Raw genomic sequence first — 27514 nt, 5'->3', positions numbered from 1 at the left:
AACCTGCCCCAGCGCCACTTTGTCCACCACAAATCCCACCTGACCAGACCCGGGGTCGAACCCGGGCCACCGCGGTGGGAAGCCAGCGACTAACCGCTTGAGCTATGGCGCGGCCTGCAATGAGAACCATATCTCGGGAAAGTGGCCGAGAAGTGAGTACCGGTTCTAGTAAAGCCTCTGTGCTGTTACTGAAGGCCAAGGCAACTTTGATACACAGATAAATACCATTTCTTTATGACAAAGATATAATAAACGAAGAATATATATATATTTACAGATACACGTTTCTGAACGATTTTCAAATGGTCTCTGAATATTTTACGAGTAAGTATTTGCCTCTTCCCATTACGGACTGTTGTTAGACCGCGTTTCTCGCATTTGATCCCAGAGAGTGACCATTTCCAGTACCGAAATCTGTCAATGGATATAGTCCTATGCCAGTTCAGTTACGTCAGAGCCTCACAACAGATTTCCGTATGATCCATTTAACTATTATCTAGCCTCCAATATCTTCTCGTCGTCCATGTGATTCTTTCCAAGAACTGACTACATCAAAACTCTGTGTTAATTTCTTATAAACCCCCGGAACTACATGTCCAATTAACTGCACCCCCTTTGCTTCGAAGGTCACCTGTTTAAGCATGTTAACTTTTTATTACGCACTAGTAGTAACGATAAATTGGTGTGCTCATTTGTTCAGTAATTAATATTGCAGAAGCCAACTGAATCCAGGCACCAGTAGTAACGACAGACTGGTGTGATCATCAGTTCAGTGACTAATACTGTAGAAGCCAACTGAATCCAGGCACCAGTAGTAAAGATAAACTGGTGTGCTCATTTGTTCAGTGACTAATCTAGTTCAAACTAAATTAATTCAGATAAGTGGTATGTATACAGAAAATCAGTCAGTAGCATGTAGGCAAATTATGAGTGTGGTCCAGTGCTTGAGAATGCTAACGATGGTGCCTTAGGCTTAGTATTACTCGTATTTACTTTTTGAACTATATCCACCTTCAGACGTTCTGAGAGAGAACATGTGTCGGGAACTCGCTCGGCTCCCGTTCTCAGGTGAGGGGTTCCTATTCAGGTGGATTTGTTAGACAGAGTCAATCCAAACCACTATACCTGTACGGACGGTTAACGCAAATATCATTCATATGTAACTTACAAATGGACCAAGCAGGTAATGGTGTGTTCGGAAGGCATATGAATCTTTATAACCTGATATAGAATGTTGAATAGACCTGCAGGTGTACAGTTTTGTGCCAGTTCTAATAACCGTCTTATCCCATGACTCTGCGAATCATCTCCCACACTTGCCTTGACCTGAAAATGTAAACTGACCGTGTCTGACCACCACATGACGAAGGTTTAGGCCTGCAGGAGGTGTAGAAGAAAATCGTCACACATTCTAGACCGTAGCACTAAACTGATATAGAAGTCAGCATCCGGCTGCTTCAGTCCCTCCAACCCTCCGAGAACACCCGCCGATTTACACAGGAAAAAGAGAATGAGTGGATCCAACACGTGGCACGTAGGGACGATGGCAAAGAGCACAATTTGTGCTACTGTCGATAATCAAACCCAGCTCTATTAGCTCCTAATCTGGTTACTGTACTGATTTACTCCGGTTCACAGGTGACAGGGTACGGCTGCAGAAGATAAATGTGGCTAACTCCAGCTGCGTCCATGAGGGGCTAATAATTGCTTAGATGGTTAAAAATTCCCCGCATATTTTGTGATTATCTTCTCACCTACACATACGTCTACAAATTGGTTTCTTCCTCTCAGGATTTCCGTCTATCATCTTGTATGCACTTCCCATCTCTCTCTGTCTGTATCTTAGCCTCACAGAGCACAGGCAGCCTACACCGATTTTTCATCCCTGCTCATGTAACTTCTTACTGCGAATATGGGTTGCGATTTTACGTTATTACAAGTAAAAGACAGATTTTGACACCATTATATGTGCGTTTTGTCTCTTGTATCAGCTTATCATTATCAGTAAAATACAAATATCTAGTTAAAAGTGCCAAGACTTTTGTATGACAGCAGGGCTATACAATGGTACAAAGTTAAGCTCCTTGCTGCAAGTGTTCACTGAGCGATGATTAGATAGCCTAACAAGGCTATAGTTGGAATGAGCGGTTCTTTACGTGTGCGCAACGAAGAGTTGCAAAAATTGACCCATTCACTTCGCAACGGCTGTCTGTTAACCTGATTTCCTGTTTACTTCTCTATCTACGTATATTTCTCTTCGTTTGTCGGCATGTAACAATTACAGAACAGCTGTACTGGACGGATTTTCATGAAATTCTTTATCGGGGAGTTGTACTAAGATTTATCGATACATCCCACTTTTGGTTAAAACAGTACAACAATAACGGACACATTATATGAAGACTTACATGAATTTATACGCGCACCTTGAGCGTAACTCGCTACATGTCTATCGGAGCGAAGAATATTTCGAACAAACGTTGTGGAGAAAAATTAAAACACTCATTTTATTCCAGGCTTTCGAGATAACGAAACAGAATGAAATGAGCGACCTAGAACTGTTACGCTATGGGTACATTTCCTTCGCGACGGGCTACCGGCTGGACGGCCTGGGTTCGATTCCCGGTAGGGGCGAGATTTTTTTGTCCATAGCGTCCAGACCGGCTCTGGGGCCCATCCAGCCTTCTATACAACGGGTACCAGGAGAAAAGTGCCGGAGGCGTGAAGCTGACCACTCCCCCATAACATTAAAGCACAGGGACAAATTTACCTTTACCTTTTATATTTATGGGCAGATTTCCTAAATTCTTTGTTTCTTTTTCTTAAATACGACTCGAAATACTTCAAAATCATATATTACATATATAATTGTTCGCCCGTGTCAAATTATATTCCCTAGTCCCGATTATTTTTAAACTAAATAAAACAATTTATTACAGTCGTATGCAGACGTGTATATTTCTAAATTAGTACGACTCTTTTGTAGTTTACATACATCAATCAGTTGCATATTTTGCCAGAAACATATAAATAAATAAATAAATAAATTATAATGTAATATGATGCAATTTAGAATATAAGGCCAACCGAAAGTTCAGAAGTACAAATATTATTCTGTAGGCTGGCATACCGGGAGCTATAAGAGTTAAACAACGCTGTAAATTTTAATTTAGTTATATTATATAAATATACAACTATGTGTGTATTTAATTAAATATAATTGGTAAATATGGTTGTTTCGTATTTTACCTTAGCAACAGGAGGTGTGGGAAGTATACTTAACCGTCCTTACCATTACGTACTCAAGCTCTCATCTTTTGTAAACATTTCATCACAGAGTTCCAAGGACACATTATGAAATAACTACCTCCACAATCATAAATCCACCATTTTAGAGCACTCTGAAGAGTAAAGTGAAAAAAAAAGTACAGGCTTATTGAAATCACCAGCAATATAAAATTCACAACACTGTGCAGGTACTGAAACCGTACATGCACTTCTGTAGGACTAGGTTGAGAGCAAAGAAGCGCATTATACACGATATCACAAACGTCTAAATACACACGCGATAAAGATAAGCTGATAATGACATTTAAAGTAACACGGAGCTTCAGAGAGAAAGAAATAATTTTGTTTTCATATATTTGAAGCTATTCAATTCGAGAGTTCTTTCAAGGCTTAAGATGGTGCAATCCGTCTGTCGTGATGAATGTGTCCTACCCCCAGTAGCTCATTAGTTTCATAAAAGTGCAGCATGATGAATTACGGGTTACTTACGTATTGTGATCACGACCTTGACACTTGCTCGTTAAGGTGTGCTGACTTTTTAAAAATAAATTAGGCAGACTACAGAGTGGGACCACCAAATCAGAAGACCCACATGTGTTACGAAAGTTGAGTGATCTTGTATTGATCAGTTAGCCCATTTGGTGGCTGAGGCTATGTGTAGTCTGTACATATGAAACCATTCCGTCGGTATACTTTCAAAAAAGTAATTCATGTTCTAGTTCATATAGGTTCTGGGCCGGAGATCCTGCAGAAACTCAGCACTACCTTCAAGCTTCCCTGAGAGGCCGCGGCATAGCGCAAGCGGTTAGTCGCTGGCTTTCCACTGCGGCGACCCGGGTTCGATCCCGGGGTCTGGTCAAGTGGGATTTGTGGTGGACAAAGTGGCGCTGGGGCAGGTTTTCTCCGAGTACTTCGGTTTCCCCTGCCAATCTTCATTTCACCAACTGCTCCACAATCACACTCACCTATCATCTGGGGCTGGTATAATAGGCCAGAAGTGGCCGCAGTACAAGGGACGTAGTCCCACCCCACTAGCAATAAAAAAAAGTCCCTGAGCACTCACTCCATAGGGCACGTGTCTGAAGCAACATCTGTGTGGCGTTCAAGAAAGTAGGCTTTCGAAATGGATATGTGACAGTCTTGTAATGTTTATTTTGTATCCCTGGCTGTGAATAATACAAGTATTTTGAATATTAAGCCTAGGTGATATTTTAATCGGAAGATATTGCATTACTGATATATCCTCTGAAATAGTTACGAGCAAATGGTTGACACAGGCTGTCGAGTTCGGACGTTCAGGATGAACGTTGAACTTACGGCTCAATTAGGTACAGTGAAGAGGGGGTTCTTATTGAGAAGCTAATAAATGCTTGGAGAGTCAAGATAATCCCGGCCCATTATGGAACTTGAAGGTTCATAACCATGTTCACAAAATCAACCCAGCAGACCTTATCCAGGATCAGCTGAATCCAAGTCACTCCCCATATTCTATTTTGTTTAGATCCTTTTAATATTATCCTCTCATATATGCCCAGGACTCCCACCAGGTCTCTTCTCTTCAAGTTTTGCGACTGAAATCTTCTATAAAAGTCTCTTAACCCCCCATGCATGTTACATGTTCTACCCATCTCGTCCTCCTTGTTACAATCATCCTAATAGCATTTGGCGAACACTATAAAACATGAAGTTTCTTCTTATGAACATTTTTCTATCCTCCCGTTATTCCTCTTTCGTTGGCCTAGACATTCTCTCTGGCATTTGTTCATCCTAAATATCTGATACCGCAAAACGCAACACATTACGGGACGCTTCTTGTACGTAGAATATTCAGTTCTCAGCGTTATTAGTTATATGCGTGATTGCACCAAGTGCAGAAAGCGAATGTACGATGAGGTCCTGTCTGTCCATTTATGTTTCATCTCCCATACCCCTTAACGTACTTAGACAATATTTGCTGTGGGAGGCAAACATTAAACTCTGTGGGGCAATTTCTTTTGGTGCATAACGTTCCCCATATAACCCCTATTTCAGGAATCGCCTACAGTACACGTATGCCCTCTGGAATCTTGGTACCTTCGGAAAGAGTTTTCGGGGCACGTGCGAATCTTAAAATGCCTACAATAATTTCAATTTTCGTTGACAGCACGCAGAACATCTCATTTTTTTCGACAAGATGCACGAAATGGGGTGTTTTGAATAAATCTTGTGCGCTAATCGCCAAAAATTGAACAAATACTGTAATAAGCACAATATCTCTACAGTCAACTACTTGCCTCTCCTTGTACATAAGACATAACGTATACTGCACCTCTTACCCAATTTGAAAACATGACGTCACTTAAATGACACTAAATTTTTCATACTAATAAAGTTATAATATGTGTAGATCATTTTCTCGACCTCGGCACTAGCTGGAGGTGAATGGTCAGCTTCACGTCTCTGCCGCTTTACCCCCGTGGAAAGAGCCCCTGGTACCCATTGCATAGGAGGTTAGGTGAACCCCAGAGCCGGTCTGGTCGACATGGAGAAGTGAAAATTCTTGCCCCCACTGAGACCGACCCCTTGGTCGTCCAGCCAGTAGCCAGTTGCTAAACCGACTGCGCTATCCCGGCTCTCTACTCTCCCATACGCCGTCAACCCGAGCCACAGGATGAAATGGTGACGATAGGCTACTCAGGAGGAGCAGCCTTAAGAAGGGAGAAATGTGGGATATTTGCTCAAAGCAAGAATTGGGAGGCAGAGGAACAGCCGTATACAAGCAGCAGAGGAACGCGTCACGTACCCTGTAACGTCACGCAACAATAGAAGACGTGTTGCACGTGGCGTTCTTGGTGCCAGGGAACGACTAATGGAGAGTGTAATAGTATGAGGACACTAGGACATGTGACAGTGATCTGCAAAGTGTGGGAACGACTGTACTGTAATGGCTTCTAGTTCCAAGTGGAGTGTATAAGGTGTGAATAAATCCAAAAATCTAACCCAAAACCCGTCTATAGTCACGCCCCTAAATCGTGACGTTATATTTGGTGAAGAGTACAAGTTATAGAGCTCTTCGTTATGCATTTTCCTCCAACCTCCTATTATTTAATCACTCTTCGGTTAAAATATTCTCTTCAGCGCCCTGTTCTCAAATGCCCTCAGTCTACGTTCTTCCCTTCATGCTAGAAATGAAGCTTCACACTCATACAAAACTACAGGCAAAATTATTGTTTAAAGTGTTTTAATTTTTACGTGTGTGAATCATTTTAATGTTCATCACTTCTTTCTGTAGATTCGAACGATGTCCCACCAAATTACAAGCATCTTCTGGTTTCCCATTACGACAGAAAAAAATTAACGATCTTTGATATTTTACAAAAATCTCTCATCGAACTTAAATAAATTTATATAAAAAAAGAAATTTATCGTACACAAAAAGAGCATGTAACTACAAATTTGTTGGTTGAGGGGCTATGCTACAAGCCGGAAGGTCGCGGGTTCAAGTCCCGATGAGGTCATTGGATTTTTTCAATTGACCTAATCCTTCCAGCCGCACTATGACCGTGGGGTTGACTCAGCCTCTAACAGAAATGAGTACCTGGAATTAATTAAATAATTTTCCTGGGGAGTAAAGCGCGGCCGGCGCGTAAGGCTGACAACCTTACCGCCATCTTTGAGCAGATTGTCTAGATAATGTGGGACCTTCAACGTCTCACAACCGTATGGGCCTTCACGGCCCGTTACAGGGATAGCTTTACTTTTTTAACTACAAATATATCGCTGTATATTTAATGAACACAAAAATATAATTTATTCTCTTATGCAATGTAATATCTCTTATATCTCAGATATCTGGGTGAAATACGTGAACAATGAGGCTAATTGAAGATTTACAATTGCAATGTACACGTTTGTACACTCTTAGGGGTTTCTACATGAACGAAACCTACTGCATTTTTTAGTTTCACTGAAGTGACCACCGGGATAACATGTATAGAGATTTATTTGCGAAGTGTTTGACAGTAACTGATTCATTACACCGTTAATTTATGTCAGACATTTCCTACAGCTAAGATATAGAACATTACGCGAAGTTTCTGAAGTACTGAAGTACAGTTGAGTAACATATAAAGTCTTGGAATGAACACAAATTTGATCACGGGTCTCGCCGGGTCCCGAAACTAAGAACGACTGTGCTGATGAGGAGCAGTAGCAATTTACTACACTGGATTGAACTGGACTAGTAAAGCCGGTTTCGACAAAATCGAAATTTCGAGAACCATCCTCTGGTGTAAGTACCGTTATTTTGCTAAAGATGTCACATATGCAGTTTTATTTAGGGTAATGGTTTCCATAAATTACTGAAATCTAATCAAAATCGTTGGATAGATTATACACAAAAAAGAAACTCCGTGGTTTTAGTCCGCAAGCAAACTATACCTACCGAGCGACCGCTGCTTGTCGGCGAAGTTACTGCCAAATTTAGCGGACAGAGTGTGTCGCGTGGTGAGCGCAACGAATCCCCACGGCCGCTAATTTCGGTTTTCTATACCGGAGCCGCTATATCCCTGAAATAGCTCCTCAATTATCCTCACGAGGCTGAGTGGACCCCGTGCCAGGCCCACTACTTCTCAGAAAATCTGGTACCGTCGGCTAGACCACAGAGGCGGTCATATAGAATATACAATGTGGACAAAAGTATGGCAGTCTACACAACAATATTCTGTATTTAAAAACAAAGTAGACACTATTGTATTAACATTTGCTTTTATTGACACTACATGTTTCGACCCTTATACCGGGTCATCATCAGGCGTACAATGATACCAGTCTCAGTTGTTGACTTGCAGAATGTTGTTGTGTAGACTGCCATACTTTTATGCATACGAGGTTTGGAACTTTAATAGTGGCAACTATTTATTTACAACTGATACAAAATAGATGCATGTTTTGAAGTTTTACTGTCCTTCAGTGTAGTCACAAGCATTGTGTACAACCCGGTGCCAGCGATGTGGAAGTCGTAGGATACCTTTAGCAGCGCCTGTTGTGTTGATAGTTCGAATGGAGCGGTCTGCTGCCTGAAGAATCTATGGAACAGTTCTGAAGCGAATGCCACGAAGTGTTTCCTTCATCTTATGAATCAAGTCGAAGTCACAAGGGCTTAATTCCAGGGAGTATGGTGAATGGTACAGCACTTCCCAGCCCCATCGATCGAACAAATCAGTCACTGCTTGTGCTGCATGCGACCGAGCATTGTCCTGAAAATGATGGGTGGGGTTTTCAGAAAGTGTCGCCGCTTCTTTCTCAAAGCTGGACACAGGTTGTGTTAAAAAAANGTTTCTCATGCCCAGGCGTTCCTTCACAATGTGAAGCACAGTCGTATGCGCTAATCCTGTCTCTCGGGCCAGCTCACGAATCGTATGGCGTCGATCACTCTCCAGTAACGCTGAAAGAGCATACACTTCTTCACTGACACTAGGACGACCTGGCCGACGCGTCTCCCACATTTTGGCGTCCCTCGTTGAAGACTTTTACCCACATTGCCACTGTTCTGTAAGGCAATGCAGATTCCTCGCAAGCCTCTTGAAGACTTTGATGACACTGTCGTGCTGTACGGCCTCTGGCACATTCAATGTTTATCCAACTCCGTTGTTCCTGTTTCGAAAACATCGTGACAACACTACATTAGACCGCTAGCTAACACGAGGCTCTGTTCTTCTCGTCATTGCGCATGCGCATGATGGGGGAAGGGAGAGTCCATTTGCTCTGAGGTATTGTAGGTATGTAACTAACGTATGGTATAAGCGACATTATTTGTTTCCGTTGCATGGCGTCTCTACAACAGTGTTACCACTATTAAAGTTCCAACCCTCGTATTATATACCCTATTTACAACACAGAACAGGATACATACCATTACGATTGAAAACGGTTGGAGCCCTTGTTTTTTTTTTTGTTTTTTTTTTTAGAAATTCATAATTTTGCTTTTCGGGACCCAATTGAAGAGTCCCTATTTTTGGAGCTGGGATGTTCATATATACAGAGCAATAATTTGTGACGAAATAAGCTCTTAAGCGTCGAATATGAATGAAATATGTCCAACCCGTCAGACGCTATCGAGGCGTACATCCGGACATACAGGCAAACGGCAGTCCAACGACAAACTTTTCGTATTAAGTAGGGCTCAAAATGTGTAAATCCGTCAGAGTCAAGAGATCGATTTTCTTTTTTCAACGTCAGAATACTTACTCATAATACACACACGAGAGCGTATAATTCTATGCAAGGTCATTGCACGTACTACGTACTTTCTCTTGTTGGAATGACCCTGAATGAATTATCTCGGAAAAGAAAAAAGATTGCTACTCGTCAGACCACTGTTGGATGATGAATACCGAACAACACTGAACTCCGACCGCTTACGCCGGTGCCCAGAAAATCAACATTTCGCTCTTGAACCTCTCGGGACCCTAGTGCACGTACCAGTCTTTCCTTGAAGATACCATCTATTCAGTTTTATTTTGGGAGATAATGTCCATAAATTACCGAACTGTAACTAAAATTGTTGGAGCCGTTTTCGAGAAAATCACCGTTTGGTGTTGGGTGGGGGGGGGGGGCTTATATGATGGATTTGGAATCACAACATCGGGCAACAACCTACGATGGATACTGAATGCGAACAAAATCCGTCCAACCGTTCAGATGCCATCGACGCCATACAGACAGCCGGTATTGTTTTCTGGGATGTAACACTCTGTAGCCTGCTGAAATTTAACCGACGTTTCGGGGCAAGATGTTACTTTTACTATCAAGGTCGAAAAATAAGCCGAGCAAGAAACCAGCATGAGGGACGTCGTTTGACTTTCGACGGACTACACCGCGTTATATCCCAGAGACAGAAATCTTCATAACCACTGTGAAGACCTCAGATCCTTGATAGATGGCATTAGGAAATCACTTTTTTTTTATTCACGAGGGGAGGGAGCTCAAAAGTATAAATCCGTAAACATTTCGAGATCGGTTTCTTCACGGTCAGAGTACTTACCATATACAGCATGTATATGGTAAAAAACGTAAAGGTAAAGTTGTCCCTGTGCTTAACTAATTAAGCGCTATGCCATGAAGGTGTATGGGGGAGTGGATGTATAGATCCACGTTTTCTTGACCTCGGCACTGTGCCTGTAACGCACTACAGATGTATCCGGGAGGCGAGGGGGGAGGGGGTTGCTTGGGCACAATCTCGCCTGGGACACCGGTTCTCCTGACTTAGGTTTCCTGGGCTTCCTCAGTCCCTACAGGCAAATGCCGGGATAGCACCTTAAACTAGGCCTAGACCGCGTCCTTCTACATCCTTTCGAATTCATTATTCACCATCAATCAGTAATTCGACGCTATAAAGTGACAATATAGGTCACTGAACCAAAGAAAACTGAGCGTAGCTGCTGGCCGAATTTCTTTTTTTAGTTTTTACTTTTCGTACTAAGCACAATAGACCACTGTAGGTCGCGGTGCAAGGGCCGAAAAGGCCCACCCCTTATACATACTTTTCGTACCCTTGTTTCAGATATGACTTTCAAAAAATATGGGCCAAAAATTTACGTGACGTACTTTTTTCTTTCGTCTGCCTTGACGGACTCGGCCCTCCGGCCTGTTCCCATTAGAATTAATTCTGAAATTATGAATCTTACGGACAGTCAGTAGGACTCTTTGGAAGGGAGATCAGCCCATCGCAAGGCCGCAACCTATACAGGACAACACAAACACAGAATAAACGCAGACATCCATGTCACAAACCGGAATCGAATCTACGATCCTTGGGTCTGAGCGAGTGAAGATATTTCGTGCTTTAGACCGCGCGATCACTGTGATCGGCTGGCGTACATCTCTTTGGCATACAATTCCTGGATCTCTTTAATGACGAAAATAGTGTCCGATTTGTTTTGTTACGCTGAAATATTAGCCCACGTTCTCATTCTGATTTCACCCTGTTCGTCTGTCAAGATCATGGGACATCAAAATCAAACTTGCTTACAGAACTGTCGACTGAATCCTGAACATCCGGTCGAAAGCGTTTGTGTTTTACAAGTGCTTCAGTTTTGTTTCCAAGATTGAGAGTTGGTATGTTATCTCGCGATTTATGCTTTATTTAAAGTCTCTACCAGTAGCTTGGTTTATACAGAAGGGGTGGCCAAAAGTACTGAACGCAGTACCCGTATGTGATCATTTTCGTAAGTTCAGAAGCCGATAACAGGCAATGGGTATAATTTTATACTTAAGTCTGTTTGTATAAAATGGGGGAGATGATTAGTTTTAGCACTAACAGATCGAAAGGGTCTCATGAGGCTAGCGATCCGCAGTTTGGGCACGTCTGCTATGTAGCGTCGAGTGTAATTATATTTGTTTAATTGATATGTAAATTACATGGAAGGAAGTGGTCGTGGCCTAACTGAGTTATTACCGAGTATCGCGGAATTTACCTGAGGAGACTGAGGAAACCGATGAAAAGTCAAAGTCAGGAACAGCCTAAGCCTCGACTGAGATTCAAAGTGGGGATGTCCCAAAGAGAAGTCAGACGACTCACCACTTGAGCCAAATTGCTCGGTGTGTTCTCCCACAACTACTGATAAGCCTCAGATGTCGCGTTCGCCCTGACGAATGCAGCGAGTGAGATACATTTCATCGACAAGATCATGGGTATCTACCTACCTATCTATCTATCTATCTATCTATCTATCTATCTATCTATCTATCTCTTTCCTTCTGCTGCCACTTGGAGCATAGAGCATCCGTGAAACGCTTCGTTTCACTTTAGTTTCTTATTCTTGTAGACAGTCATTAGGACTCCTAGGACGGGGGATCAGCCCGTCGCAAGGCCGCCACCTCCACACGACAACACAAACACAGAATAAACGCAGACATACATGCCTTGAGTGGGACTGAGACCCATGATCCCAATGTTCGAGTGGGGGAAAATATTCATGCCTTATACTGCGCGACCACTGTATGGATTTGCTCTCTGTTACGGATAAATAACACCCGCTTCCAATCTATATGAATGTAACAGTACATTCCTAGCATGAGCTCCTTCGTTTAATCTCGCGAGGTCATCTATTCTATGATTTCATTCACAGAAACATACATGCTGCATGCCATGGCCAATTTAAGATGACCCCCCTCCTACACATACATACAATTTATACTCATCCATTCATATTTAGAAGAAAAAAACTTTAAGGGACCTCTCAACTACGCTAAATGAAACATTTCCTGTGCAGCGGAGTGGGATGGTGCCACAGTGTTGATGATAGTCATGCCTTCCCTGTAGCTCATCAGGAAGTGGACAGCTAGTGGAAAGGGGGCCATAACTCGCATTGTGTCACTCGTGTAGGTCCGCGAAGAATTCTTGATATCAAAAGCGGCCTAACTGCCTTCAATAACTGAACATTCCCAACACTGCGTTGCATAGTGCCCGGAAATAGTAACGCTTCCTGAAAACTCATCCTTTGTAACTTACGTATACTTTCCTCGTGTTACAACAAACCAAACGCAGTACACGTATTCATCTGTAATTAGCCAACGGAACATCGTGTATTTAATATTATGATAAATTTAACTGCGTAGGACAGGTTATGAACCTGTCCTACGCAGTTCTAACCAGTGATAACAAAACATATTGGGTGAACAAATTAAGCAAGATGATATTGGCGGGTCGCGTAATATTCATAGGAGACACAAAAAATACATACGGGAGTTTATTCCGAAAACCTCAAGGGAAGAGAGACAAAGTGAAGAAACTGAGGATGATATTAAAACTAATCTTACAGAAACAGAACATGAGGGCCTGGCAGAAGAGAGAGGTCAGTGGCAGGATGTTGTGAGAATTCGATAATAAACGTTGGGGTTTCATAAAAGGCAGACATTTCGTGACCGGCTGAACGAGCATCGGTTTCTCAGTGACTCTGCTACAGCCACTTAATTTTACCAGAAAGTAATTCAAAAAGTTTCCGCACTTATTATTTCTCCAACTGAATTTAGTACGGTAGGTTACAGGTTTATCACTTTTCTACATACTACCCACTTGGTCCAGCGGTTCGCAAGCTTTCAGATGCCATAAGAAAAAGCAATCTAGTGTCGCATTCAATCACGTGATACTATAAATAATATCGAAGTAATATCACAATGGAATGGGGGTTTTATAGTATCTAAGTGAGTGCTTTGCCGGTCACGGTAGCCGAGCGGTCTAAGGCGTGCACTGTCTTCGCTCGCTCGGAAGCCGGAATCATGGGTTCGAATCCCACTCAGGGCATGGATGTTTGTGTGCGTTTTTCTGTGTTTGTGTACAGGTAGAGGCCTTGCGACGAACTGATCACCCGCCCAAGGAGTCCTACCGAATGTGTAAGATATAGAAAAACCGAAGTGAACGGTGAAGTTCATGGAGGTAGGACTAGGCCCACTGGGGCTGTGAGTGAGTGCTTTTGTAGGTGTTAATGGCGTTGAACGCAAAGAGTTGACTGTTAACTACAGTAGCTACGGATTACGGCGCCATGTTATTCTGATGTGCCGTCTTGTACGTAGTTTAAAATGACTTAAAAGATGGGGTTGTAGTCCAGATATATACAGCAGACTCCCGATTAACCGGGCTGAGGATTATCTGGGGCTTTGTTTAGAAAACTGATTGGTGTGTCCAATGTCAAAAAATAAACTTCACGTTAAATTGTTCCTTAAAAGGGAGCAAGTACAAAACGAATGTAGTTCTATTTCGCGTTTTAATATGTACGTTGCAACTCGAGACATTGTTTGTTTTTAGCACACTTTCCTTGTTTTTAAAAAATAAAAGTAGCCTTAGGAGATCACCTTGTTGTGCGTCTGTTCATCCTCCTGTTAATTTCTGAATGCCTGAACCAGTCTTTATGAAACTTGGTATATATGTCATGATACTTGAGTCCATCTGAACAGCGTAGTTCATAAATCCTTCTCCTCTGGCTGTGTCTGTACGCGTATCAGCCTGTCGTTTCTAGACGACAGCTTGGTAAGCACGTTCAAGCGGAAAAGAATACATGCAATAGAAGAGCCGTTGCACTCGTTTTCTATGCGGTGTGTGTCGTATCAAAGCAGACTGTGGGTCTGAGTATCGCCAATGTTAGTACATGTACTGCCGAAGAGGTGGTCTGAAGGCTCCCAGAGCCCTCAGAGAGCAAAATATGTATGTTATGAGACCCGTGGGACTCGGAACCAAGAATCACTGTGATGGCGAGGGCAAGCAGCAATTTACTAGACTGGACTGTATATTCCTCTATCGTTGCTAGGCAACGGCTCGGTAAACATGGAGGCGTTGTTTTCTATTCGGTCCGTGTCGTATCAAAGGAAAGTAGGTGATTAGTTCCAACCGGAACGTCTTGTTCTCCTTAATGTGTAGAAGAGGCACATGAACTTCTCCGATAGCACATACACGTCTATACAAACAGCGTTCGAGTTAATTACATTTATATTAATATATGTGTCGTTTTATACATCCCAATTCAGAAGTCAGTTACATATTTCTGCTGATGATTACCCGGGGATATTTATTTCATATTAACCTCGTATGATCGGGAGTTGGCTGTTCTGTTTTACGTTATTATAAATGCGAAACTGTTCCACAATACCAAGAAAGTTCCCTGTAGTTAGTTAATTATTGGAGAGGGTGGGTTTCCCCATGCACTTAGACCAGTATTGGTCCATTGTGCTTCCCTCTATGATATTCTACCAGTCTCTATACCCTGCCGATATTGGTGCGTACCATCAGTCCCGCCCAGCAAGCGAGTTCGGCCTCCACTTGCTTGGTGGTGTCTATAATGCTTCCCCCATCTATCAGACGTGTTAGGGACTATTGTTGGGCGGGAAACGTCCTTGAATTTGGCTCAGTGATCTCCTTTGGAGATATGATGTTCCTTTACGTTCCGCAAAGCTACGACACGGGACACACGGCTTAAAGTCCCTCCCGGAGGACTTGTTCCCTGAATTTTTCCGCCCTTAAAAATTCGACGACCTCCGTCGGGTTTGAACCCGCGTACCACGAGTCATGAGGCGGGAACGTTACCTCTAGACTACGGAGGCCGCTAATTTCCCTGTAACGTGTAAGCATAAAAATATCGATAACACCTTCAATTTCGGTCTGTGCGTGGCCTGTTGTAAACACGTGTTGTAAGAACACATCAATAACATCTCGAAAAGAAGTCCCTTAGAGACTTTACAAAGCCCCTCCACCATTGTGTCATCACTAGTTCACGAGTGCACTGAACCCTTCTCTAGAAATTAAGTAACGCGTTCATTAACAGTCTTCAAGAAGCGGAGCCGTTACTGAGAAGCTAATAGTCACTCAGCTGATCAAGAAATTCTTCGCCTTCTATGTAACCCGAAAGTTCATTGTCTCATTCACAAAAGTTCATCATTTGCACCTATCCTCAGACAGGCGATTCCAGTTTTCATCGTCTGTTTCTTCAAGAGCTATTCTAATGGTATCCTCTCAACTACATCTTGGTCACCCAAGCGGGTTTTTATATTCAGTCTTGCGACTGCAGTTTTGTATTTATTAATCACCTTTCTCCTGCATGCTGCACAACACCACTAATCCCATCCCCCCCTCGTTTGGTGCCCTAATACGGTAACATTTTATTTTTTGTTAAAGGATGCACGCAAAGTGTGTAGGTTGACCAATACGACATTAATCACAGCGGAATATCGAACTACTTGGCTCAGAAACACGCTCAGCAAGTAGCCGGCTATTTCTAACCCCAGTCCAGACAAAACATGCCGTTGTACTTCTAGTGAGGTGATGAGTTCCTCCCACACACTACTTAGTGTTCATGTAAGTTATCTCCTGGCAACAGGTTCGCAATAAATGTGGTGACCCTTCTAATTTCAGTGTGAATTAACTAGTCTGGGAATAAATTTTGTTTCCGATCAAGTGCCCTGCCAACAACAAAGCGGAAAATTGTACGTATTATTAATTGCGCAATTAAACACTTTCACGAAGTTTGAGAAGAATTAAGGTCTTCTTAATGGAAACTCAGCAGAAAAGAAAGAGACAGCGATGAAATTCTGAAGAGAAAGAAATTACGTGCTTCAGTTCTGCAATGAAGAAACGAAGAACGATGACATGATATTCCTCTGGAAGGAATTGCGAAGGTAGCAAAAGTGAGGGGACGGCGAAAAACTAACGTAGTGACTTCGCTAATGTGTGTGTGTGTGGGGGGGGGGTTAAAAAAACGGAGTGCAAGTAGAAAATTTTCACTGGGCTATTTTGAAAAGTGTGTTTTGCGTATAAATTTTTTAGAATACCACGAGCCAAGTAAAGAAACTTTCACTTCACGCAAACTTCTCTCCTTCGTTGAAAAATTAAACTGAATTTCGGGGAGGACGAAGAAACTATCCCGAAAACATTGCAAGGGACAGGATTCAGTTTTGATGAGAAACGTACAGACAGAGGATGCCGATCACACTGGCCGCACAGTCTGAGCCGAGTATTGTTTCCGCTCGCTCGCATACTGGGATCCTGGGTTAGTCTCTTTCTCAATGCACGGCTGTAATTATGCGTTTATTCTGTGTCTGTGTCGCACTGCGTTATAAAGATCTTCCGGTGGTCCGATCCCCGTCCAAGGAGACCTACCAATTGTCTGTAAGGTTCACCATTTCAGAAGTTAATTCTGAATTGGAATAGGCCAGGCGGCATAATCCGTAAAGGCTGAAGAGGAAGGAGGAGGGAGAGGAGGAGAAGGCATCCTTTAATTGAAACACAAGATATCATTGCTCGCCATGCAAAATTCGGAAATAATGAGAAATGGGAGACTTGTAGTCACACACATTACACAGTGACAATGTTGACAGCATGATAGTGTTAAGGTTTAATAGTAAACAACAATGCAGGAGAGAGGGCTGTGTTCGTTCATGTAAGGGGGGAGGAGTAAAAGAAGATGGGGTCCACAGATACAGTTGAATCGACTTATGGCTGAAAATAAAAATCGCAAAGCTGCCATCGTACGAACAACAGCACAACTTACAAGAGGTGTCTGGAATAAAAACTTATTCCCAATAAACAACTAGCCAGTGCAGTTGTAATTAACTATGAACCACACCACATGATACAAAAAATAAAACTCCCACTACCTCATATCACTAGGCTGATACTTAATGTGACTCCAAAATAACAAAACTGCCCTTGAGTCGGAATTCACAGAAAATGACCCACTGCAAGCTGTGAGGCTGTACAAACCACAACCTATTTACATTCCCGCCAAAATTGTGCAGGAAAACGACTTTACTGTCTTGGCAAGTGCTTCCACACTATTGTGACTTATATCCTACATAACTCTCACGTGATTTACTTAAAAAATTGCGGTTATGAAAGAAATGGTAAGCAAGTCTGAGTGAAATAACAACGAAAAGTGGATAAATGGCTGCAATCACGTAAAGAAAACTGAAGATGAAATAGTGGAGGAAGCAACTGGAAACACACCGAATATTAGAACAGATGGCCGGGACGAGGAGAGTCAGTGTTAGTACATGCTCTGAAGACAGTAAGTCCACATGACTCTTCATCTGAAGATATCGAAGTTCAGTACCCATTAACGAAGAGCCCGGTGGTTCTTTTCTTGGTCAGAGCTGTTGAAGAAAACGTGGCCTGCTTTCAGAAGCCTGTCAAATGCAGAAGTGCGTAGCATTGTTGGCTCACTCTTTGAAGCGTCCGATTCAGTCGCAATTGGGATTCGCTGTTCTGGGTGCTGTACACATAGGTAAGAGCAGGCTTAGTCTCTTCGTGGCGTTACCTCTGTACTAGTCATCACTGCAGCGAGGTGTTGGTGGTATCGCTACGTTGTGACACCGCATCAACTGCCGAGATTATGCAACTAGGATTGATACGCATGACAGGAAGATCGTAAGTGATTATTGGAGAGGGGTGTAAGAGAAGGTAGTCGTGTCCTATTGCAAAATATTTAGGCAATTGCCTCGAAGGTCCGAGGGCAACCGGCGAAAAGCAATCAGGATTGCGGTTCCCATACCGGAATTCGAAAAACGTACCTCCCTAACACACTCTGCCAGTGTACTATGTATGACATACAGGTAGCGAAAAGGCAAGGCGTCACGCATTTTCCGGCCTCCTAACGTTCTATCAATTATCTTTACAAAAAAATCTTTGCCTGGAAATTTCAGAACTATCAACATAATCCAGAGATACATTGACCTTACTTTGTGAGAACAGCTAAGGAATAATTCATCTCCCGAAAGTTTATGATTATGTAGTTCACATTCCACTTCGAGGATGATTTCATTTCAGTGGTTTGAATTACTCATAGCATGAATCAGACGTTTCTTCTTCACCGAAATAAAAATAGATAAATGACAAAGCGCATTGTATCTTATCTTTCTCCTTATTCGAAAAACTACGGCACCCTTGCTGGGAATTTTGAAGTCATTCCACAAATTCCACAGAAAAGTTCTATTCATGTAAGATTTGAGGTTTTCACGGCGGTGACTATGAAGAAAGCCGTCTTCTGGGATGTGGCGCCGTGTAGATATTCTGTTAACCGACGTTCCTCCGAAACGTCGGGTAAAACAATATCTACATGGTTCCACGACCCAGAAGACGAATTTCTTCAATTTCTATTCAGTTCCTTCTGTCAGAGACAGCAGCTACTAAAAGCCTCTACTCAAAGTTCGAGGTTCTTCATAACTACTTCAAACATCTCAAGCCTCACAGTTCCTCGTAAAGGTTGTTTTATATAACAACTAAATCCATACGGTCGCTCAGCTCGTCAAGAAGTTCTCGACCTTTTGTGAAAGCAGAAGATTCACGGCCGTGCTTAGGATCGTAGCTCAAACCACAAGAATCCAGTTCATAGCATCCCATTTATTTAAAATGTTTTAATATTATCCTCCCATTTACGCCTAGGTCTTCCAAATGGTATCATCCCTCTAGATTTTCCGACGATTTTGTATGCACTTCTCATGTGTCCTTCTCATCTCATACTCCTTGGTTTGAGTACCGTAACAGTCATAAACATGGTTTAGAGTAGGGGTACAAATTACAAAGCGCTTCGTTATATTTTCTCCATCCTCCTCCCGTTTTTTCTTACGTTTAATGATTACCCTCAGCTTCATTTTCTCAAACTCCATACACTCACATTCTTCCTCCATGCTGACACACAAAGTTCTGACTCATACAGAATTTCTCATATAACTATAGTTCCGTATACTTCGACCTTTACACTTCCCGATATCACACATGTCTATGAAAGACTCTGAACTGTTATCCAGGCCTAAACACTCTGATGTGTACTGTAAAGGTCAGTAACTTATTCACCCCTCTGTGATTTTGGAAAATCTCCATGAATCCCACTGTCCACCCATTTTGGCGTTGCAGGCAACTCTTGTAAACATGGATCAACCGAATTAATCATTAATGGGTGTCGAATGACGATTAGGATGTGTGGAGCAGTGGCACCAGTAAAACTAATTGTAAAGTGAAGGCATTAGAGAAATGAACAGGAGTAAAGGTTTATATCAGTGGTAAGGAACTGTGTCATACTGGGGAAGTTCAAATCCGGCCGGGACACGGGCTGTTCTGATATTTCCTTGCCTTTTGTCAGTACCTCTACACGAATGGCGATATGAGTACCAAATACACGTATGTCCCAATTTCTAATGACTGGTCATTCATGACTATCATCATAATTAAAATTGTTAGCTGACACAGTCTCAAGTGTTGGTTTCAACTGAGACTACCGGTGGTATGTTAGGAAGGATCATACTGGATTAAGTAACCACAAAAGAAAGGGAATTCAGTTACTATTTTAATCAAGTATTATGTTTTTGGACATTATCCATCGTCTTGTCTATTTTAAAAAAAAGTCCCGTTTCTTTTTAAAAACACAACGTTTCGGAGACTGGATTCTGCCCCGTCCTCAGGTAAAACCTTAGTTGGGTCCAATAGACAGAGAACCGGGACAGAATAGAGTCTCCGAAACGTCGTGTTTTGGAAAAAGAAACAGGACGTTTTTTTAGAAAATAGACAAGACGATGGATAATGTCCAAAAACATAATACTTGTAGCAATTTACCGTCGTCACAAACTTTTAGATCTTATTAACTCTTTTAATATTTAAATAGTACAGAATCGTTTGTCTTAGCTTTTATTCTTTCGTGCAGTAAATATATTGTGAATAGTAAAATAATCGGCTAATTAAAGGGTGGGAGGGGATATCCCGTTCCATGCTGATGTTCCTCTACTACTTCCAGCTTTTTACACGCATCCGTTGTCTTTCTTTCCGTGCCATAACGGGACGTTTGTTTCCGACAAATATGCACTTAGTTTCTGCCACACGATTCACTTTCACAGTCACCGACAATAGTCGCATCTGCTGAACTACTCAACTTAATCNTGCTTTGTGTTGTGTCTTGCTCCTGTGACTGCGTGTGTTATACTTCATGTTATTAATTTTAAGCATAATAGAAACTACGATATTTAGGCCGCGCCATAGCTCAAGCGGCTAGTCGCTGGCTTCTCACCACGGCAGCCCGGGTTCAAGCCCGGGTCTGATCAAGTGGGATTTGTGGTGGACAAAGTGGCGCTGGGGTAGGTTTTCTCCGAGTACTTCGGTTTTTCCCTGCCAATCTTCATTCCACCAAATTCTCCATCATCATAATCACCCGGGGCAGGTACAATAGGCCAATCAGTGGCCGACGTGCCGAGTGGACCAAGCTGGACTCCACTATGCGAATTTTTCAACTACGATATTTATTACTGTTGATTCAGATTTATTTCAGTTCCTTAAAAAGACAAATCATATCGAGTCGTTACACTGAGTGTAATAGCCACCAACTAAAACTCCTCAATGAACAGTAAAAAACCACCACTTCTCTGTACTGAAAGCAGTGTCGTGAACGAAATTCGGTCCTCCTTTCACGTCTCCCGACATTGTTCTGTTGTTACCGCAGTTCTGACATAAATTTCTGTTCCTTCTTTTAATACTAATTGAACAAGGAAAGAGCTCTGAACATTTACGTGCTATGCAGTACAAGTATACTGAAATACTTGTTGAGGAGAGGTTCTGGATGCCCTTCTGCTGTACCTTGCCGTCTATTAGCATGGAGGCGCTGTCGCAACTTCGTGACTGAAGCAGCCAGGAATATTAAACGAGAGAAAAAAGAGGTGTGATAACGTTTTAAGAACATGATCGTGATAAGACGCATATATTGAGGTAAACAAGATTCTTTAGATATAACGTCATTTTCTCAGTTATATAATTTATCAACAATAATTAAACAGTGACGTAACATGGACAGTTAACACATTGCTGTGTTCGTAAGCTATGGCACGACAATTCTGCGCGTGATTCGAATATGCATCTATGTTAAAAATAATTCACAATTAGTATTACAGAAATGGTTTCCAAGGAGAATGTCTGGAGTTAATCTAGATGATGAAGGAAGAAAATGAAAGATACTGTGACGTATTTGATCAAAGCGTTGCCAGGCAACAGCTCTGTAAACACGATACGCGCCCGCAACAGTAGAGCAAGCTGTGCTTTCCGTGTATCCGGCAGTTGGCGTAGGATCGGTGACGTCACACGGCAAGAGCGAGTAGGGGTCACGTGATGTGTTTACTGTTGGTCGATGTCCGTCCCTCGGCTATGTAAGTGAGCATAGCACAGTTGAGGGCAGTAGAAAGAGAAATAGAAGAGGCGGAAGCACGCGAGTGAGCGAATTGGAATTAGTCAAGATTAGTGGAAACAGACTGAGAAAATTAGTGTGGAGAGCACAGGAGGGTTCAGTAGTTGAGAGTTCAAGGTCGATTGTAGACAAGAAGCCTTCATAGTGATTTGAAGTGATAGTGTTTGAGTTGAGATCCGTTGCTAGGAGACGATCAGCGAAGATAAAATCCTAGTGCGTGTGCAGCGGCGAACTGTAAATTGTGTAAATCAGCAACAGCGCTCTATATAAGTGTACGTAATTAAGAGAGGTTGTAACCGAAGTGCCAATAAATCCAATCATCGGAACTAGAACCCGTCATTTCGTGACGCGTACCACCCTAAACGTGACAATATATAACGATCTTCGCGATTCACCTGACATTGATACGATGGCCAGTTCAACGTGTTCATGGTGGTCTGGACATGAAACTAAACTGGAAGAAACAGGAACCACATATAAAATTTTGACCCGAAAGCATTAAAACGACACGTATGCGAGTCCAAGAATCTAGAGACGTTAAATACAGGTAACCACCACGAACGTCTAAAACTGTTGCTCAAATCGCACTGGTACGCCAATAATAATAATAATAATAATAATAATACCAACAATAATCTCACATATATACATGTACAATTATAAGCAATGAAATAAAACATGACTTTGCTACGATTCAATCGTTTGATCGTCTGCACACCAGTTTTGCTTGCTAATATACTTGTATGAATTTGGAATTTGTTATAAATTTGGATTACCTATATAAGGAAAGGGAACACAAGGTTTGTACAAGTGGAAGACTGCAATAGGAAAGCAGGCTTTATCATTTATACCCGAAAACTCTTCTTTTGTTTAAAGTTTTACAATTTAAATGCAATGTATTCAATGTGAAATTGGGAATTTAGCTCATGTAAATAAGACAATTGTTTATACTTTTATACAACCATTTAAAAAACAAAAAATGTTCTTGGAAACAGCGGGGGTGTGATCAGATGGAGAGGGGCGGCAATGAAGGCTTCGTGAAGTTGCGTCACTAGACACAACTTAATCTATTGCCCTTACGTTCATAGCATTCAATATTAGTCGCGACCAAACCGGTTTCTCACGTCGCGTCGTATCATATTCGTTTCGTGTTCTAAAGAGCAGTCAGTCATGAATGCCAGGGGCATGTGCACCGTAATCTCCCGAGTTTAGTGCTGATGTTGTCACCTTCGCTGTATATTCAGTTATAACCAACAGTAAACCCTGCTACTTCCCCATGACATGAAAGTGTAAAACATGAACTTGATTCCAAAACTGTCACCCCATGGATTACAGATGCTGTCTCCACTTGCGGTTTTCATTTTGTCGAGAGCGTTAAAATTCATCTGACAAAAAAAATTAAAATTTGTCTCATTCTAATTATCCTTCTCTTTCCCCTTCCTTCTTACTAATTATGTTTCCTTTTGTCTGTGTCGATTCAGAATTCATTCTGAAGCAATGAATTCTATAGACATTTAATGCGATTCCTACGCCTGGAGATCGGTCGTTTGTAGTCCTCTACCCACACAGGACAACGCATTACAGAAGAATGTAGACGTACATCCAGGTCCCGAAGAGATTCAAACCCGCGTGCCCAGTGTTCGGGCGGACAAGGCCGTGCACGCCCATTGTGATTGGATGTATTCAAATGCAAATCCTAAACCTTCCATTCTCACGTATTTGTAGCCTGTAAGAAGAATACGAAACTGCGAAATGAATTTAAAGGCGAGGTTTACAGTTGCTTCCGTTCAAAGAAAACATGCAAACCCGCCGAAGTTTGTTTATTTTTTCCAGCTTATTTAACTGTTAGCCTATAGCGTCGAACTGTACACCGACCAATGAATAAAGAACTTGCAAGAATGTGAAAGGAAGCGGTCGTGGCCTAATTTCAAGAAATTTCATTTCATTTCCTTGGAGGAACTAAGAATAAATGCAAAATCTCAGTCAAGATATCAGAATAAAGATTCGAACCGGAAACCTCCCGAATATGTCAAAAACTTCATCGCTCGAGCCAACTTACTCGACCGCGCTTATAGAACCGTTTATGTCGCATGAAAGACTTAGGAATAAAGAGACGCCACTCAGAAGCTTAAGCTTTTCTATGTCGGTATTTTGCAAGAAGCAAAAGGAAAACACGTAATTCCTAAATGTATTTTCCCATTTGCAGAATCTGATAATACAGCCTTGACCGTGGAAGTGGAACTTTTCTTCGTAACCCACGGAATATTAGGTCCAATCGATTATTCCATAAACTGCCGTGTTCTATGCCTACTTTACTTTCGATAGTAGGCGTGCATGACCGACTGACTGCCGTTATTTAACGACAAGTTTTCAATTTGAGGTGTTATACAGCAAAGATTTTAATTAATTTACCGTGAATGTTGAACAGTTAAGAATTAAGTGGAGGTGGTCGTGGCCTACTGTAACCGTCCTTCGGTTCTGCTAGTTCCGGTAGAGCAATTAGACTCCTCTCAGGGCGTGTTGACTGGCCACGACTTGGATGATTAGTGGGGCTTTAGGAGTAGAGAAGTCACCTCAACACCAATTAACTGTATGGAGTCTTTATTTAATTTGCACTAATTAAATAGAAACAGCCCCGTAGTGGTACACTTCACAGATTCGTGGATGTAGGCTTACTTACTGTTCTGGGACGCACACTTAATAGTCACCACAGGGCGTGTTTACGGGGATCAGAACACGTGTACCCCTGGTGAATGTAACTTTCAAAGTCCTCTTGCCAAGTACCCTCTGAATGGTATATATTTGCCCTGGTTACCCAAAATTCGGGCAAAGGACCTCCCACTTCAGACGATGATTGACTGGACCGGGCAGTCTGGGAGGTTGCCTATCATTCTCCTCCAATTAGGAAAGCGAATATCCACTAGTGTACAGTTTAGGGGTGAACTTTGCCACCTGCTGCGTGGCTGTCATTTTGAGATAGCAGGAAACGACGCTGCTAAATTTATGACTTCCCCTGTCAAGTTTAGAATTTCTAAAGGACTCGGCCTTGTTTTACGCATTAAATTGACTGATTTACGAATGGGCAGCTGGCTTCAAGCTTGACCCAAGCCACTCGCTGCTTGTCTCAGGGGGAAAATTTCAAATTGTGAGGTGAAAGTGAGGAATTTCACAAACCCTAACCATACACAAACATCAACTGACCTTCCCATAAACTGGACAGTTACACTACTATAAATAGCTATCCTGCCATTCTGATAAAAGATTGAGAAAAATCAGAAAACGCCTCATCAGGATAACAGGTAGGGCCCGGCAGAGATTACCGTCGCCTTTCTCCCGAACACGGGTTTAGAACGTTATAAGAGTATACTGCAACTACACAAACCTACTCCATGTGTGTAAGTCCGATACGTAGGGCAGATCCATCAGTATTTTAGACAATGAGCGAATTCTGCGATGAAAACGGAGGTAATGTCAGATCTGGAGGCCTGAACAAGTTAGGGATGTTCAAATGTAGTTTAACACCTTGACCGACCCAATAATCGGAAGCATTCTTCTCCCTGAAGAGAAACAGCTACTGCAGATAAATATGCATTAAATCCAAAATGATTTTCTTGTTATAACCGTCGTTACGATTATCGGTTTTGTTCTCATACTCTGATGCTGATCTGCCTTGTTCTCATGCTGTATCCGGTTCTCAAATCCAATGACCTCATCGGGACTTGAACCTGCGACCTTACCATTATCAAAGCTTATGAAATAAATTGCAGATTCTCACTGTGGTGAATTTTCGTAAGAGGAGGAGAATGAGATTCGAGACCAATGATTCTGGTCACCTCCCGTTTAGGAACCTTTGCAAGTTACCATGCTTAATGTTCTTCCTCTTCTCCTTCTTCGCTCACAGACCAATGCGTGGCCTGTTCCAATTGCATGATGGTCTTAACCGTGTTTACGCGGACCAAACGTCTCCTTATACATGTTCAGTCTACCGCAAGGACGTCACCTTCACAGGTCAACATAAGTAATGCGCCATCTATTGGTTCGAAACAGCAAAGCAAAGCGACACGCCTCCACCATTCCATGTTTGACTACACTTGGATGAGCCTTCTTTTCAAGATGGTCATCCAAGGACACGATTTAATTGTTCTTCACGCCATTATGATGCAAGTCGTAATACGTGTGCATTTAAAATACAGCTTTGCCACAAAAACAGAATAATTATGTGTGGAGATAAAATGGATGGTAACGCTGTTTTGTTTATTGAAATGTATTACAAATGCGAAAAATATTAGTATATACAGCGTCTTGCCTGTCGGTAATAATATAATCAAATTATATTGATATTCTAAAATTAAACTGACAGAGTCCACAATGTCCAAGAATAAACAAATTATATTCACAAGAAGAGTGATAAAACTGACTGTGGTAATTATCGTGGGATATGACTGCTATCAACTTCATACAAAATTTTATTCCATATTCTTCTCTCAAGGTTAAGTCCATACATAGATGAAACTATTTGGGATCATCAGTGTGGGTTTTGACGTAACAGATCAACTGATCTGAATTTTTGCACTCGTCAGATAATGGTAAAAAAAATGGGAGTACAATGATACAGTACATTAGCTATTTGTAGACTTCAAAAAAGCCTATGATTCAGTTAGGAGGGAAGTACTGTACAATATACACGTAGATAGAAGGAAAAATACCACCAGGAAGACCAACACGTAGGTGGGCGGATAATATTAAAATGTATCTTGGAGAGTAGGGTGGGGTGGTATGGACTGGATTGATCTGGCTAANGCAATATACACGTAGATAGAAGGAAAAATACCACCAGGAAGACCAAAACGTAGGTGGGCGGATAATATTAAAATGGATCTTGAGAGAGATAGGGTGGGGTGGTATGGACTGGATTGATCTGGCTAAGGATAGGGACCAGTGGAGCACTCTTGTGAACACGGTAATGAACCTCAGTGTTCCACAAAATGTTGGGAAGTTCTTGAGTGGCTGCACAACTGACGGCATCTCAAGAAGGGCTCGACTCCATGAAGTTAGTTACACAACTTAATGATATTTCTATTTTAGGTTATGCAAAAATGTCTCGTACGAAAGCCCATTTCGAGAAAAGAGATTACATTCAATTTGAGTTTAAAATAAAGTAGGAATTCGGTTGGAGCGCTCCGAAACAATACGTTACTAGGGAGCCCAACTTATTTTTATTCAGATCCCCTCCGTATCAAATTTAGTCCGAACATTCGCGGTTAAACAGTGGTAATCGTACGATGGTCTCGGTTTTAACTCCCTGAAGTTCTGTGAAGTCCACCGACGTTTCGTAGGATCGTATGGCCTCCGTCTTCAGGGTCTAACAATAAGCCAAACCGAAAACCATTAACAAGCAGCTGCTTCCTGCAGCTTGTTGGTTTCTTACTTGAAGATGGAAGTGATACGTTCATCCGAAACGTCAGTGGACTGCTACCGAATTACATTGCATTACAACTACGCTTCGTAGTCACCGCTCTAAGAACTCCTTATCGCTACAT

At 42.0% G+C, this 27514-nt stretch overlaps 1 protein-coding gene across 3 annotated transcripts in view; it reads right to left on the bottom strand.

The window, feature by feature from the left end:
* LOC111867305 (ras-like GTP-binding protein RhoL) overlaps nucleotides 1-27514 on the bottom strand; it is a 53778-nt gene that overhangs the window by 11158 nt on the left and 15106 nt on the right. The window contains exon 1 of one of the 3 annotated variants that reach the window (XM_023857038.2): nucleotides 3293-3375. The exons of the other annotated variants lie outside the window; for them this stretch is intronic. Coding sequence (XP_023712806.1) covers nucleotides 3293-3295 — 3 coding nt within the window. The 5' untranslated portion in view covers nucleotides 3296-3375. Of the gene's footprint in view, nucleotides 1-3292; nucleotides 3376-27514 lie in introns of those variants that run through there. 3 annotated transcript variants of the gene reach the window in all.

Source organism: Cryptotermes secundus, unplaced genomic scaffold, assembly GCF_002891405.2.
Source record: "Cryptotermes secundus unplaced genomic scaffold, Csec_1.0 scaffold1715, whole genome shotgun sequence".
Lineage (NCBI taxonomy): Eukaryota > Metazoa > Arthropoda > Insecta > Blattodea > Kalotermitidae > Cryptotermes > Cryptotermes secundus.
The sequence above is the reverse complement of the archived record's forward strand: the minus strand, read 5'-3'. Positions and strand labels throughout refer to the sequence as shown.